The 15,134-nt window shown below is 41.6% G+C and overlaps 1 protein-coding gene across 1 annotated transcript in view; it reads left to right on the plus strand.

Annotated features, from left to right (window-relative positions):
* Positions 1–15,134, plus strand: part of PELI2 (pellino E3 ubiquitin protein ligase family member 2) — a 184,047-nt gene that overhangs the window by 41,257 nt on the left and 127,656 nt on the right. The window contains exon 2 of the mRNA XM_058566991.1: positions 11,723–11,852. Coding sequence (XP_058422974.1) covers positions 11,723–11,852 — 130 coding nt within the window. The remainder of the gene's footprint in view (positions 1–11,722; positions 11,853–15,134) is intronic.

Genomic DNA, 15,134 nt, shown 5'->3' on the forward strand with positions numbered 1-15,134 from the left:
GTTTTAGACATCTTCCTTCAGAGTGAAAGAATGTTCTTTATATATAAAACTTTCGATGGGTATGTATTTGATATTTTATGTGTTTTTAGCCAAAAGTCTATAGATACTGAGGAAGCTACTTAAGTTAATTTGCTTTTGAAATTTATGGCGTTAATTTTTGCCATATAACGCTGTCTGACACAATATCCCCAAACTCAGTGACTTAAAACAACAGTCATTTATTCTCATGAGTTTATGGGTTGGTTGAGGTGGCTTTGCTTCATGCTGCATTTATGTGGTTGGGATCTCCTCCAAGTGTCTCTCATCTTCTTGGCAGGTGGCCTGGGACCTATTCTTCCTATGGCTATGGCAGAGGTACCAGAGGGTAATCCCAGCTGCCAAGCACATTTTAAGCACCTGCTTGCATCATGATTGTTAACATCCCATTGGCCGAAGCAAGTCACATGGCCCAACCCAGAGTCAAGGGAAGGAAGCTAACTGGAGCTGTAGTCATGGCAGAGGAAAAGTCTTCGGGGAGGAGCACAGGACTAGGACCAGTATTTCAGTCTACCACATAGAGTTTATGCACCTGCCATTTAATTTAGATGATAAGGGGTTAAAATAAGCAAATGTCAAAGTGATAAAAAAGGAATAAGTGGGATTAATCTGTTTTTCAAAATTATTGATTGGTAAAATAGAAAAAGAAGTGTGGAGTATGAGATGGCACTAATTCAAGAATAAGATATAATGATAAATCTTTACCTGATTGTTTTTGAATTGTATAAACCTTATATCAAATCCATTTCTTGCTACACTTTGATTTTTTTCTCTTCATGTGATAGTTTCTCTTCTTTTAGGAATCAAAAATACTCCAGGGTAATACTTTAAAAATAATTTTTACCTATAGGGCAAAAAATAGATTCTTTGACATAAAGCACTAATGTTATATTAATATGTATTTAATCGGAGATATTTTGGACTATTGGAGCCAACGGCAGAATTTAAGAGTAACATAAGGAGCCTTCCCTATTCCTGACGCTTTGCATACTTTCAAGTATTCAGTGAAAAATGCTGTGCTGTCGGCCCTCCAGCAATGCTCAGAAATCAAAGAGTCAGTACAGTAAAAAACTTTTTCTTTTGTGATTCAATGACAGTACCAATTCGAAATGAAAAAGGGAGGAGAAAAGAAGCCAATGGCTAAATATTAGATAATAAATGTTGTTCTTTTCATAAACAGTTTTGTTTTTTAGGTAGACTGGATTTGCTTTGTGTGTTTTTTTCTTTTGTGTGGCCTTCTTGGAGGAAGAAGCTAGTAGGGAAGTGTGACCCTCCAGAGTCAACAGGAATTGAGTGAATGCAGGAAAGAATGGAGGGATTGCCCAGGGGTCAGTGTAGGTGAGGCTGGGGTCAGGGCCTCTCCTGAGCTGGAGAACTTTGCCTTATCTCCCAACACCACTCTGCACCAAAATCCACCCTGGAGAAGGTTGTGCCTTTCTACTTTATGGGGAAGGAAAGTGAGGTTCTAGGAAGTTCTGGGACTTGGGCAAAGTCCTGTGGGGTTGGACGCAGAGCCAGGATAGGTCTCCTTGCCTGCCTTTTGCTGCAGGGTGGCTGGACGGGAGTACTGGTGGATCAGCCCTGGAAGAACGGCTTAAAACCTACTGAGTGTGGGGTGGTACTGTGTTCCTGATAGAAAAAACTTGCTCATGTTTCGCCTTGGGGCATATTTTGGTATGGGGAAGCTAGAAAACCTCAAGGTAAGGAGAAGGCAACCTAAGTATAATCACCACGTCTCACCTGCCATAGAGATTTCAGTCTTGGAACTGCAGCAGCACATGAAAGCCAGTCGTTAAGTGACGGCCACAGCCTTCACCCTTCTTTAACAGGGTGCTGTATTTAGTAGGACGAAATGCCTTCTGTGTCCATATTGAATTGAAATGTTTGAAAGAGGTTTGGGAATCTCTTTTTAAACTGAATTGGTAACTTTGTGTTGCTAACTTTGTAGCTGAGGAAACAGGCCCATCTGAGGTAAGTTCACAGCTAGGAAAAGCGTTAGAGCTAGAATTCCTGTCTCTTGAGCCCTACTTTATTGTTAGTTCCGTCGAGTGGATTCTGACTTCCTAGCGACCCTGTGGACAGCAGAGCAGACACTGCCTGGTCTTTTTGTGCCATCCTCTCACTTTCTGATACTATATCAGACGATGCTCTGCTGCTATTCATAGAGTTAATTTTTCAGAAGTGGGTGCCCGGGGCCGCCTTCCTGTCTAGTCTGGAAGCTCCGCTGAAACCTGTCCACCATGGGTGACTCTGCTGGTATTTGAAATACCCATGGCATAGCTTTCAGCATCACAGCAACAGGCAGCTGCCGCAGTATGACAACTGACAGGGAACACGTGGTCTGGTTCCCCAACTCAGGCTGTGGCGATGACAACGCCAAATCTTCACCACTTGACCCCTGGGGCTGGCTTGATCCTTACACCACTGTATTATTTCCACAGTTATGTGGTGACGGTTTTATTGAGCTCCTCTTCAGTTTTAAGGTACCATGCAGAGGTGAAGGTGGGTATACAAAGAAATAGGAAACTTCTCAAAGAGCATCCAATCCAAGTGGTGTAAGATAAATGGAAGATTGACCTGTGTTGTCACACAGGTCTGGTGTAGAAAACTCTTCTTAAGGTCCCATGACTGGAATCACATGTGTAGGGCATGCCAAGACATGTTGCCTTGTCCTAATTCAAAACTTCCTGTTCTGATTTATTTTTTTCCATTGTGTTTTCTAAGTCACTTTCATTAGCATTTATCAGTGTTGTTTTGTAGTTCTGTTATCTTGTCTGTCTTCTCCACCTGCGTCTCTCAAGAGATAAGATGTCTTTTTCTATCCTTAGCCCCTTAGCACCCAGCCCTGGGGCCTGACTCACCCCTTGCGCTTCACTTGATGCATTCTTGAATGGATGTATGTATTTTCATATGCAGTAGATCTCAAGTAGCTACTTGGAGCAAAGACCATTTCCAACCAGAAATAGGGAATTGAGAGTTTCATTTTAAGGCCAAGCCCAGGAAGATTTTCTGAATGAACTGATGTTTGAAAAGCTGCGGCAGGTCATCTCCACAGGGGATGGACTGCATGGTGCTGCCATCATTAGTTCTCTGGCTGGAAATCAAAGTCTACTGTTTATTTTATGAGACCCTCAAGATGCAGCATTTCCTAGACCCAGAGAAATAAACATTGTTGGGCTTGGTGTATAAAGTTCATTCGGGCAGGGCAAGTCCAGGTCCATACGGTAGGTTAAATGATAAGGAGTTGGGACTGCAATGGTGTAGAGCCAGTGTCAGGCACTTGTTGGTTGTGTGCATATTCTTACACACATTGCAATAGTGCATTCACTATCGTGGTGAGTTAGTGTGCGCTGCATTGAGACACATGTCACGGTGCAGGGATGTGTCACACTCTGCCCTGCCTTTGTGTCGCTTGTCTCTGATGTTGCTGTCCTGTTCTTCTGCAGGGCACAGTCTCCTTTGGTTGCAGTAATTGCTCGTGACTTATCTGTGCACATGACAGAGATGTTGCCTCCCAGGGAGGGCAGAGCCTTCAGTCTGTGATGAGAAGCCAGGCTGCCTCTGAAATGTGATCCTTCAGTGCTGATGCCCCGCCCCTTCTGCAGCCCACATGCATGTATGTGCTGCTCTGTGAATTCAGGCTGGTTAGGATCAAATGTGATGCCTCCAGAATGTGACTGGGAGCCCCTAGCACCCTCTCTCTTGCTGTTGTTTCCTATGGAAAATTCTTTTCCACAAATGCATTTTTAGGAGGCAGGCGTCTTCTCAAGAATGTGTCTTTGTGTTGTATGCCAAGAAATGCCTTGAATTTAAGCATCGTCAGAGTGGTCTGTTGGAAAGAGTGTGCCGTCCGGAGTCAGTCAGAACCAGTGTGGATCCGGGTCCTGCCTGCCCTTCCCTGGCCCTGCGGGGTGTGTGCACTTCAGCTGTGCCAGGCTTTTGTCTCTCTACTGGAGGAGTAACGCCTTCCTCACAGGCTTTCTTGGCCCATAGTAAGTGCACAGCAAATGTTATTTAAAAAAACAGTAGTATTTGAACTCTGAATTTTAAACCAAGAAAAACCTTTATTACTTTGTGAGGTTTCTTACATAGGTTTTTCATTGTCCATTGCAGCTTCCAAATACCTTTACTATTAAGACCAACTATTTGCTCTGCATATATGAAAAGTAAAATTTTCATCACACATTTACTAAATAAGTTGTTTTTAAGTCTCCAGAATTTTTTTTAAAATGTGACGATTGAAAGGCAACTTGTGAGTTTATTTTTTTTTTTCTCTGACCCTATGTGTTTGTTTATTGGTGTTATTATCTACTACTTAATGAAGGAAATCATACGGTATTTGACCTTCTCCCTCTGACTTATTTCACTTTGCATTATACCCTCAATGTCCATCCACATTGTCACAAATGGCTGGATTTCGTCATTTCTTATGGCTGAGTAGTATTCCATTGTGTATATATCCACATCTTCTTTATCCATTCATCCCTTGATGGGCACTTAGGTTGCTTCCAAGTCTTGGCTATTGTGAATAACGCTGCAATGAACACAGGGGTGCATGTACCTTTGCAAATTGGTGTTTTCAAGTTCTTTGGATAAATACCCAACAGTGGAATAGCTGGATCATATGGTAGTTCTATCCTTGATTTTTTGAGGAATCTCCATACTGTTTTCCATAGTGGCTGCACCAGTTTGCACTCCCACCAGCAGTGTATGAGAGTTCCCTTCTCTCCACATCCTCTCCAACACATGTTGTTTCCTGTCTTGTTAATTATAGCCATTCTGACGGGCGTGAGGTGATATCTCATTGTAGTTTTGATTTGCATTTCCCTGATAGTTAGTAATTTTGAACATCTTTTCATGTGTCTGTTGGCCGTCTGTATATCTTCTTTGGAGAAATGTCTGTTCAGGTCTTTTGCCCATTTTTTAATTGGGTTGTTAATTTTAATTTTAATTTTAATTTTGTTGTTGAGATGCATGAGTTCTTTATATATTTTGGAGATTAAGCCCTTATCAGATGTATGGTTTGCAAATATCTTCTCCCAATTGTTAGGTTGTCTTTTCGTTTTGTTGATGGTTTCCTTTGCTGTGCAGAAGCTTTTTAGTTTGATGTAGTCCCATTTGTTTATTTTTTCTATTGTTTCTCTTGCCCGGTCAGATGTGGTGTTTGAAAAGATGTTGCTAAGACCTATGTCGAAGAGCGTACTGCCTATGTTTTCTTCTAGAAGTTTCATAGTTTCAGGTCTTACATTCAAGTCTTTAATCCATTTGGAGTTAATTTTTGTGTATGGTGTAAGGTAAGGGTCTACTTTCATTTTTTTGCATGTGGCTATCCAGTTTTCCCAACACCATTTGTTGAAGAGACTTTCTTTTCCCCATTGTATGTTCTTGGCTCTTTTGTCAAAGATTAACTGTCCATAGATGTGTGGGTTTATTTCAGGGCTTTCGATTCTATTCCATTGATCTGTGTGTCTGTTTTTGTGCCAGTACCATGCTGTTTTGGTTACTGTAGCTTTGTAGTATATTTTGAAATCAGGGAGTGTGATACCTCCAGCTTTGTTCTTTTTTCTCAGGATTCCTTTAGCTATTCGGGGTCTTTTGTTGTTCCATATAAATTTTAGGATTCTTTGTTCTATTTCTGTGAAAAATGTTGTTGGAACTTTGATAGGGATTGCATTGAATCTATAGATGGCTTTAGGAAGTATGGACATCTTAACTATGTTAATTCTTCCAATCCAAGAGCACGGAATATCTTTCCATTTCTTTGTGTCTTCTTCAATTTCTTTCAGAAATGTTTTATAGTTTTCAGTGTACAGATCTTTCACCTCTTTGGTTAAGTATATTCCTAGGTATTTTATTCTTTTTGTTGCAATTGTAAATGGGATGGTATTCTTGATTTCTCTTTCTTCTACTTCGTTGTTAGTGTACAGAAATGCAACTGATTTTTGTATGTTGATTTTGTATCCTGCAACTTTACCATATTCGTTTATTACTTCTAAAAGTTTTCTGGTGGATTCTTTAGGGTTTTCTATATATAAAATCATGTCATCTGCAAATAGTGACAGTTTCACTTCTTCCTTTCCAATTTGGATCCCTTTTATTTCTTTCTCTTGCCTGATTGCTCTGGCTAGGACTTCCAATACTATGTTAAATAGGACTGGTGACAGTGGGCATCCTTGTCTGGTTCCTGTTCTTAGAGGGATAGCTTTCAGTTTTTCACCATTGAGGATGATATTAGCTGTGGGTTTGTCATATATGGTCTTTATTATGTTGAGGTACTTTCCTTCTATCCCCATTTTATTCAGAATTTTTATCATAAATGGATGCTGTATCTTGTCAAATGCTTTCTCTGCATCTATTGAGATGATCATGTGATTTTTGTTCTTCATTTTATTAATGTGGTGTATTACGTTGATTGATTTGCAACTTGTGAGTTTAAATTGAAGTACCCTTGTTCAGCAGCTGGAACAGGTGTGTCAGCACCACTTGGAAATCTTATTTTTACTAACTCACTAGCTGAAAAGCTTGCCAGTCCAGGGAACATCCTGACCTTTTTTCATGGAAAAAAGGAATAACATTTTGCCCTTGAAAGCAGAATTGCATCTTTATGCCTGGGCTCTATTCCGCTATACAAAAGATGGTCCTCCTGTCACATTGTTGGCTCAGAGGGTTTCAGTGCCCACCGTGTGCCCCATGCCCTGTGTCAGGTGCTCGAGATGGACTTCACATTCCCTAGGGAGAGGAGAGGTTAGATTGAGGGGGGAGATAGTGTTAAGGAGGAGATCACAGTGCTTGACTTGAATTAGGTCAGGTGACAAGGAGACACCATGAAGCGGGGAGAGGGAGACTGTGCTGAAGGATTGGGGCTTGTTCCAGGCATCTATGACCGTGTAACCAACTACACCAAAACTTAGTGGCTTAAAACAACAACTGTCTTATTTATTGCATGATGGGCCAGGAGTTTGGGCACTGCTCATCCGGGCCATTCTTCTGTTCCACGTGGTATCAACTGGGTTACTTGGTGGTAGTCAGCTGAATGATGGGCTGGTTTGGAGGGTCCAAGATGGCTTCACCCACACAACTGGTGCCTTAGTGGGTGGTTGGAAGGCTGGGCTCAGCTGCGACTGCCAACTGGAGCACCTCTGTGTGGCCTCCCCCGCATGGTGGGTCCCAGGTTTCTTCTGTGGCGGCTCAAGGCTCCCACAAGACCTAGACAGAAGCTGCAAGACTTTTTAGACCTGGCTTTGGAAGTCTCAGAATGTTACTTCCTCCACCTCCTGTTGGTAAACAAGTCACTAAGGCCAGCCTGGGTTTAGGGAGAGGAGAATTAGATTCACCTCTCAATGGGAGAAGTAATGGGAATTTTTGGCCATCTTTAATTTGCCACACTGTGTTCCTTGATAGGAGAACCATTGGGAGACTCTAAGGAGGAAGAGTGGTTGGGATGGTGGGTGTGTGACACATGACCAAATGTACTTTTAGATTTGGAGGCAAAGGTCCAGTGACAGTGGAGTGATGAGTCGGCAGGTGTTGCAGGTGGGCCAGTGGGTGTAGAGTGCTCTTTCAAGATTCTTGGCCATAGGGAGAAGATGGGAATGGGAGTGGAGGCTCAGAGTGAGGCTCAAGGTTGGAGGGATTTGTTTGTTTTTGCTTTGCTTGTTTGTTTTGAAGATGGTTGAGGTCACCAATGACCCACTCTTTTCCAAATCGTGGTTGTGCCTTCTTGTTCTGCTAATGGCCGCTTACCTGATTAACACTGTTGAATTCTTTCATCTTGTCTTTGGAGATGCAACCTTCCCCTGGCTTAGTTGCAACTAAGAGGGATTATTTCTTTAAGTGGTTGTATTTCCCAGGGTTTGTCCTTCTTTACTTCATTATTCTGCACCTTTCTCTTGAGCAGTCTCCTTTGCTCTTATGATTTTAAGTGTTACACCTGCGTGGTGAAGGCACCTAAGTCCATAACGTCTCTTGTCTCTTAAGTGTCTCCCCCTGGGTGCTCCTGTAATTCCTGTTCCTTTTTCTAATAATGCCATCACCCTGGCCTAGACCAGAAGCCTCTGTGACATTCCCTTTCTCTGTCCCTCACTCTGTGCAGCCAGACAGGCCATGAAGTACTATTGATTTTTTTCCTTTAAAAGCGAGGTTCTCAACTGGCTTCAATCAAGCATCACCTGTGGAACTTTTGAAACATGCGTGCCTGGAGCCTTGTCCCAGAACTGCTGGACCAGAATCTCTTGAGACTTAGGCATGCATATTGTTATAAAGCTTCCTTGGAGTTGCTGATGTTCACCAAGCATTGAAACAACTCTAAATTTTTTGTCTAATCCTCCAACTCATTTCCGCCATCGCTGCTTTGGTCTAGGCTGGTATAGTTTTCTGTACCTATCGTAACAAATTACGAGAAATGTGGTTGGTGGCTTAAAACAGCAGAATTTATTCTCTCACAGTTCTGGAGGCCTCAGTTCTGGAATCCAGGTGTCGGCCAGGCTCCAGCGGCCCCAGGGGAGGAACTTTCCTTGCCTGTTCCTGCTTCTGGTGGCTCCAGGCGTTCCTTGGCTTGTGATTGTCTGACTCTGGTCTCTGCCTCCATCTTCACACGGTCATCTCCTCTCTCTCCCTGTGTGTCTTTTATAAAGACACTTGTCATTGGATTTAGGGCACCCCAGTAATCCAGGATGATCTCATCTCCAGATCCCAGACTACATTTGCAAAGACCTTTTTCAAAATAAGGTCACATTCACAAGTTCTGGGACATGGACATATCTTTTGGGAGGCCCCATCCAACCCACTTACACTCCGCCTATGGTTAGGATAGTTCTCCCTTCTGATCTTCCTGTCTCTAACCTGTATATCCATCCTGTACTGGGCTGCCCCAGCGATTACTTTATATCCAGTCATGTTAGTCCTTTGCTTAAATCTTACCAACTCACCATTCCCTTTAGGGGAAAAAGCCATGCCCCTTATCATGAAGTTCCAGGCTGTTATCTGGTCCCTCCTACCTTTTACCCTCCTAGCCCACTACTTCTCTCGTCTTGAACTTTCTGCTCTCACATACTGACCTGCCTACACTCCTCCTGGCCTCTGTGCATACTGTTGCCCTACATTCCCCATTTAGTCTTGTTCACATTTCAAGACGGTTCGAGTGGTGTCTCCTCCGTGAAGCCTTCCCTAATGCCTCTTCCCATGTGCTTTGTGGGACTAGTGCATCTTGTTGCATAAGTGTTTTATCCCACTTGTCTTTGTGCCTTTCTCTGCTTTTAAGAGGAGAGCTCTGAAGACAGGGAAGCAGAAATTCATCATTGTAGCTCTAGTACTTGGAGTTATAAATGTTGAATGAGTGACCATGTAGCTTAACCTAATTAGAAACTTGTCTCATCATGGCACTGGTTTTCCACTGTTACCTTCATTATTTCCAGTAGGATTTTTCACTGATCATCATCTAGATATACTAAGTAAGGAGGCAGTCTGCAAGTAGACTGGTGTATCATTTGCTTAACCTGTAATATCTGAGCAGCTATGCTCAGGCAATTTAAATTAAAATGTTTCTGCATATGTTAAGGCTGACATTTTTGGTTTTTGTGTTTTTCCCTTCATATTAGATAGGGCTTTGGAGTTGTAAGTAGCAGAAACCAACCTGAGTTAGCTGAAACTAAGAAGAATTTCATGAACAAGGATCAGAGTAGAAGCGGCCAGTAGAAGCCCTTAAGGATCCTCTTTCCATCGCTTCTTGTTGCTTGTCTCTGTTCATCTGCTCCAGTCCTCGCTTCTCTGCTTCTCTGTCACATGACAGATTGTGATGTCCCCACAGCTCCTGTGCTGATGTTTTACAGCTCCAGCCATCCGCAGAGATTGGCTGGTTGTCTCTCAGTCCTAGTTTTGTGTTTTCCGGGACGAGACTGTCATTGACCATCTTGGGCCAGATGTCCACCTCCGGCCATTCAGCTCCAGGGTGATGGGGAGGTCGCTGGCCTGGCCATTTCATTCCAACACGGTGCCAGGGCTCACTGTAGGAAGTTAAAGGATAGATTCCCAAGAAGGGAGGGTTGTTGTGGGCAGACCCCTAAAAAGCTCTGCCACACTCTTCCTCGTTAGGTGCTCTTGACCAGCAGTGTATGGTGGAGAGAAAGATGCAGCAGAGAGCCGGGAAACCTGAGGGGCAGGAAACCTTGCTAGATCTTTTACCAGTTGCCTCTAGGCCACAGTGGTGAAAATGGTCCTCTAAATTGTTTAGAGCCCTGGCTTTAATTGATTCACATATTTTTCTCTTAATAGAGAATGGTCATCTTGATTTAAGTGATGTGGAAATATATTAAAGTGAATTTATAATGATTGTTTACTCATGGATACGTTCATTATAGTAGCCATCAAAAATATGTTTAAGAAAATAATGTACATTATTATGATCTTGCCTCAGAAAAAGAAGAGGGATAGACTTGAAGTAAACTATCTCTGTGTTCTAGAGACATTTTTATGTAGCTAACTTTTCTTTGTGATAGAAATGGAAAAATTCAAAACATAGTAGGAATAACTTCTGGTGATAATTTAAATCCATTGTCATATTGTAGCTACTGAAATGTAAAACAAACCCAAAAGCCCTTTTGTTCTGACTTTTGATGTCCTCGGTAGGCTCAGGTCCCTTTGCCTTCTGGGCCACCATGCTCTTCTGGATGTGACTGGACAAGTGGCAAAGGCAAGACTTTTAGGAGAGGAGCGGACCACCAGGTGTGCTGCCCCTGACTGGTGTTCTGAGGGGGCCTTGGAGCTGTACTATTATCCATGTCAGTCTTAAATGATTCCTTCCCCTTCTTTGGGTTCTCTTCTTGAAAAGATCTTCTGCCAAGGGGGAGGTGGGGAATACTCATGTCAGTGTGGCAACGTGAGACAGCGGTCAGAGCATCCAGAGTCAGAAAGTACAGTTGAAAATGGAAGCACTACCTGCAATCCTGTGTCTCTTTTAAACACTGATATTAGCTTAAGGTATTAATGCAGGAAATCTGCTTAAGGACATTATATGTTTTCCAGGTGACTTTTTAAGTTATTTGACAGTTTGTGGACTAAAACTCATCTTTTTACTTTTGGGCCTTTTTATGGGCAATCTTCTTGCAGAGTCAGATTTTATGTTTAATTTTTGCAAGTTAATTTTGCTAACCTGACAGTGTAGGGTTCAAATAGAAGTAGGAATGGATGTAGAGAATTCAGAACTTTTAAGAATGCAAGTAATTAAATTTGGTCTTCTTACAAATAAAGATCTTACATTAACATGATTTGAGAATGAGAGATGAAGTTTAATTAGCATGCTACTTTCTAACTACTTCATTTAAAAATATTTCTTGAGTGTTTCTCAGGGGTCCATTAGAACGACGCTGGCTGAATTGAGCCAGAACTAGTACGGCCTCTGCAGAATTCTCATTTGCTTATTTATACTCTATCTCTTTCCAAAAGATTTGAAGAGTCTGACTTTATAGAATAGGAAGCCTATAATTACTTTGTAGATCACTCAAATTAAGTTTCTGGAAGTGATTGGAATTTCATTACAGCTGAAGTCGGTTCTGCAGCCCATTCCTTTTGTGGGGTGTTTAGTGGGCAATTCTTTATGACCATTCCTATCTCTTCTCTTATTCTATCTCACTTTTATTCTTAAAACTTTTAAAATCTGTAAATAAATGAACTCTTTCATCTCCATTTATAGGTACAACGGTGCTTTACCTAATGGAGACAGAGGCCGGAGGAAAAGCAGATTTGCTCTCTATAAGCGGCCGAAGGCTAACGGCGTCAAACCCAGCATGGTCCACGTGATATCCACTCCGCAGGCCTCCAAGGTAGGTGGCTCCTGCGAGCTGGGAGGGCCTTTGCAGATGGGCATTCACAGCTACTCCTTGTTATTGCTTGTCCTTTCAGTCCTCTTTCTCTGTAGAACAGACTTTCTTAACCATTTGTGGCCAGATAATTCTTTGTTGTGAAGAGCTGTCCTATGCATCATAGTGTATTTAGAGCATTCTTGGCTTTGACCCACTAGATACCAGTAGCACACCCCCCAGTCCCCAGCTGCCAACCAAAAATGTCTCCAGACATTTCCAAATGTCCCCTGGGGGTGGGGTGGGCAAACCCTCTCCTCCCCTCACGCCGTGATGAGCCACTGCTTTAGGATATAGTGGAACCAGCATATATCAATTGAGAATAGTTGTGATTGAAAAATAAATGATGTTCTTTATCCTAAAGAGAGTTTTTATATTAAATCTTGCTATACAACTCATCAAGAGTTGTTATTTTCCTTCTCTTAATTGAGTAGTAGGTGTTTTCACATAAACTACATGTACATGGATTTGAATTTTTGTAATTATTAAAAGATTGGAAGTAAACAGAGCTGAGTGCTGTAAGAAGTCTACTATTCATGTTTCCTCTCAAGTTTGAAGTATGTAAAATGTTAATTTCTTATGATTATTTCATTTGTTTTCTGATATATAAGAGGAGAGAAGACAGTTTCCATTCTGGTTGGTATATTCTACTTATTAGATTTATGACAAATTTTCTTTTAATTAAATTCTTTAATCTATAACATAGATTCCTTTTCTATAAAATAATTGTATTTACTTGAAGTATTTCATATGGGGCACTGGCTGTACATGTTTATTTATCATAATGGGTTTGGACCATCTGGAATAAATAAGAGACTTGATTCCCATTTTTACTGAAAACCCGTGGTTCAAAAGGAAATAAATAGCTTCGTTAAAGCACATATGCTATTTATACTCAGTCTTAGAAACAGATCACCTTTGTTAATGTTTTTATTAAAAAAGCTCCTGTGTTGTTTCTGAAGTAGTGCCATGGAAAAAGTTTGCTAGAATGTACCCATTAAGATTGTCTTGTGTTGATGAGGGAATGTTAGATCAGAACATCAGACACCAAGGAAACAGGAAAGATTAATCTCTAGCAGCCAAATTTTTGGCTAGAGAAAGGGAAATAAAGTAAAAGTTTCAGGAAGAGAAGGACACTTATGGGGAAGACAGAGGAAGTCAGCCTTGCAAAGAATCTGAGAGGAGGAAGAAGTGGAACAGCAACAGAATCTCAGACAGTCAAGGAAGTATGAGAAACGTTTCGTAGCCCAAAGACTTTGGTGGAGAAGGATATCCAAGACAAATGTGTTTGAGCGTGTGATGAGTGCCAGAGATATTCTGATATTATAGACGTGGTCCTTGTAATTTTGTCTCTGTGTTGACATTTATCTTTGCTGCCTCTGGCTGTGTGCCTTTGTACTTTTTTTTTTATCTTAGATTTTATGTTGATACAGTGGCTTCAGATATTTAAATTTTTTTTGTAGAAATCATTGATTACTCAGGCTTTATGTTATGATAGAATATGAAATATATCTTCCAGTAGCTACTATGGAAAATCAATAGCTCTTCCTTATTCCTCACCTACCTCCATCTGCTCCAGTTTTAGCTTTTTATGTTTTACCTTTACACCTAGATTTTACCTGAAGTTATTTAGTTTATAAATCTTTTGGTAGTTGTCTGTCTAAATCTGTGTTTAAAAATATCGCCCACTGTGCTAGTAGTAGGGAAAATTGGGTTTTGGTCTTGTAACCTGGGAAAAATATATTCTTAGGGCCTGAGTTTCCTCCTTTATAAAATGAATGAGTTGGCTGTAGGCAGGAGCCATGTTGAATCAGGTAAGATACTTTGGTTATAAGCAACAGAAATGATTCTGTCTTAAAAAAAAGAAGAAATGGAGAAACTATTACAAGTTAGGGTAGGAACAGCTCTCAGAATTGGGAGAAGTTGAGTAACGAGGTTTTGTGAGAGAGGAGAACCGGAGTATCAACAAGAGTTAACACAGAAATTCTCTCAAGGGTGTTCTAAAGTGACTTGTCTCCAGCTACCTTCTATCTCTTCTAAGGGTTTTAAGTTTTCAAGAAAGAGAATCTGATAGGCCTAACCTGGGTCAGTCAATCATGGCCAAGGGAAAAGAGTAGACCAGACATATTTATTGTGAGCTGACCGAATACCGCCATGTTGCCTTTCCCTTGGGCATTTTACTCATCTTGGTACCTGTATACTGAGGGCCTTGTACGTAGTATTCCGTCCTACCTGAACCTAGCACCTTAGTCACAAATCTCTCACTCCTTTGGTTCTCTCTCAAACTCCCATCCCTGGTCAGCTTTGCCCTGCCACTCCTGCTGCTCTGTTGGCCCCTAGACAAAGTGTCATATGTTGAGCCTTTTCTTCGAATGCTCTTCCTGCTGCCTCACAACTGAATCCTGGTTTTTCACCAGTAGACTCTTTTTATTCTTCTTTCCATCTCTTCCAGTTCATAGAGCTAGAAATGATTTCATTCTGTTTCCATTTCAGTCTCTTCTTTTCAGCCCTACATTGTTAATTTAAACTACCTCTTCCCTTGCTTCTCCTGACCTCACCGACCTACAGTTCTCTTTCTGCATATTTCAGTGACTCAGTACCTACTGCAATTTCTGTTTTTACCTGACCCCATTAAACCATGCATTAGCATCCATGGTTCACAGTGCTTTAACTCTTTCAGTTTTGGAGGCTGTCCCTTCTGTTCCGCTTTCCCCACGGGTATAGTGGAACTTATAGCCCACTTTCACTTGAAAGTGACCATAATCTCCAGTTCCTTCTACTTGTGTATGCATGTACTTTCTTATCTGATCTCATCAAGACATCCAGCCCTTTACCCTGTCCTTATTTGCCACGGTTATTAGCCCACTTGGCTTTTCCAATTATATGTTGACTTCACCCCAGATTCTCTTTCTCTGGTGCCTTTTGGCACCGCTCTTTGTGAGTCCCTGGCTCTGGGCCCTTCCCTGGCCCTGCTGGATTGTTTTTCTTGTCTTCCTTCTTGTTCACTCCATTTCCCCTCACAATGCCATGGTGTGTGGTGGTTCTTGGCAGAAGTTGTTTGACCTGAGTCAGCAGTGGTTTGTCTGCTCTGAAATTTCTGATTCTGCAGTATTGGTAATGAAAGGGTCATCTTTGATTGGATCGTAAAAGTGAGACCTAGATGGGTGGGTGTGGTTACCATTGTTAGAATTTGAGTACTTGGTCTTACAACTATGTTATTCCTTCCCTCTGCCCCACAATCTGGGA

This window comes from Diceros bicornis, chromosome 24, assembly GCF_020826845.1.
Source record: "Diceros bicornis minor isolate mBicDic1 chromosome 24, mDicBic1.mat.cur, whole genome shotgun sequence".
In the NCBI taxonomy this organism is placed as follows: domain Eukaryota; kingdom Metazoa; phylum Chordata; class Mammalia; order Perissodactyla; family Rhinocerotidae; genus Diceros; species Diceros bicornis.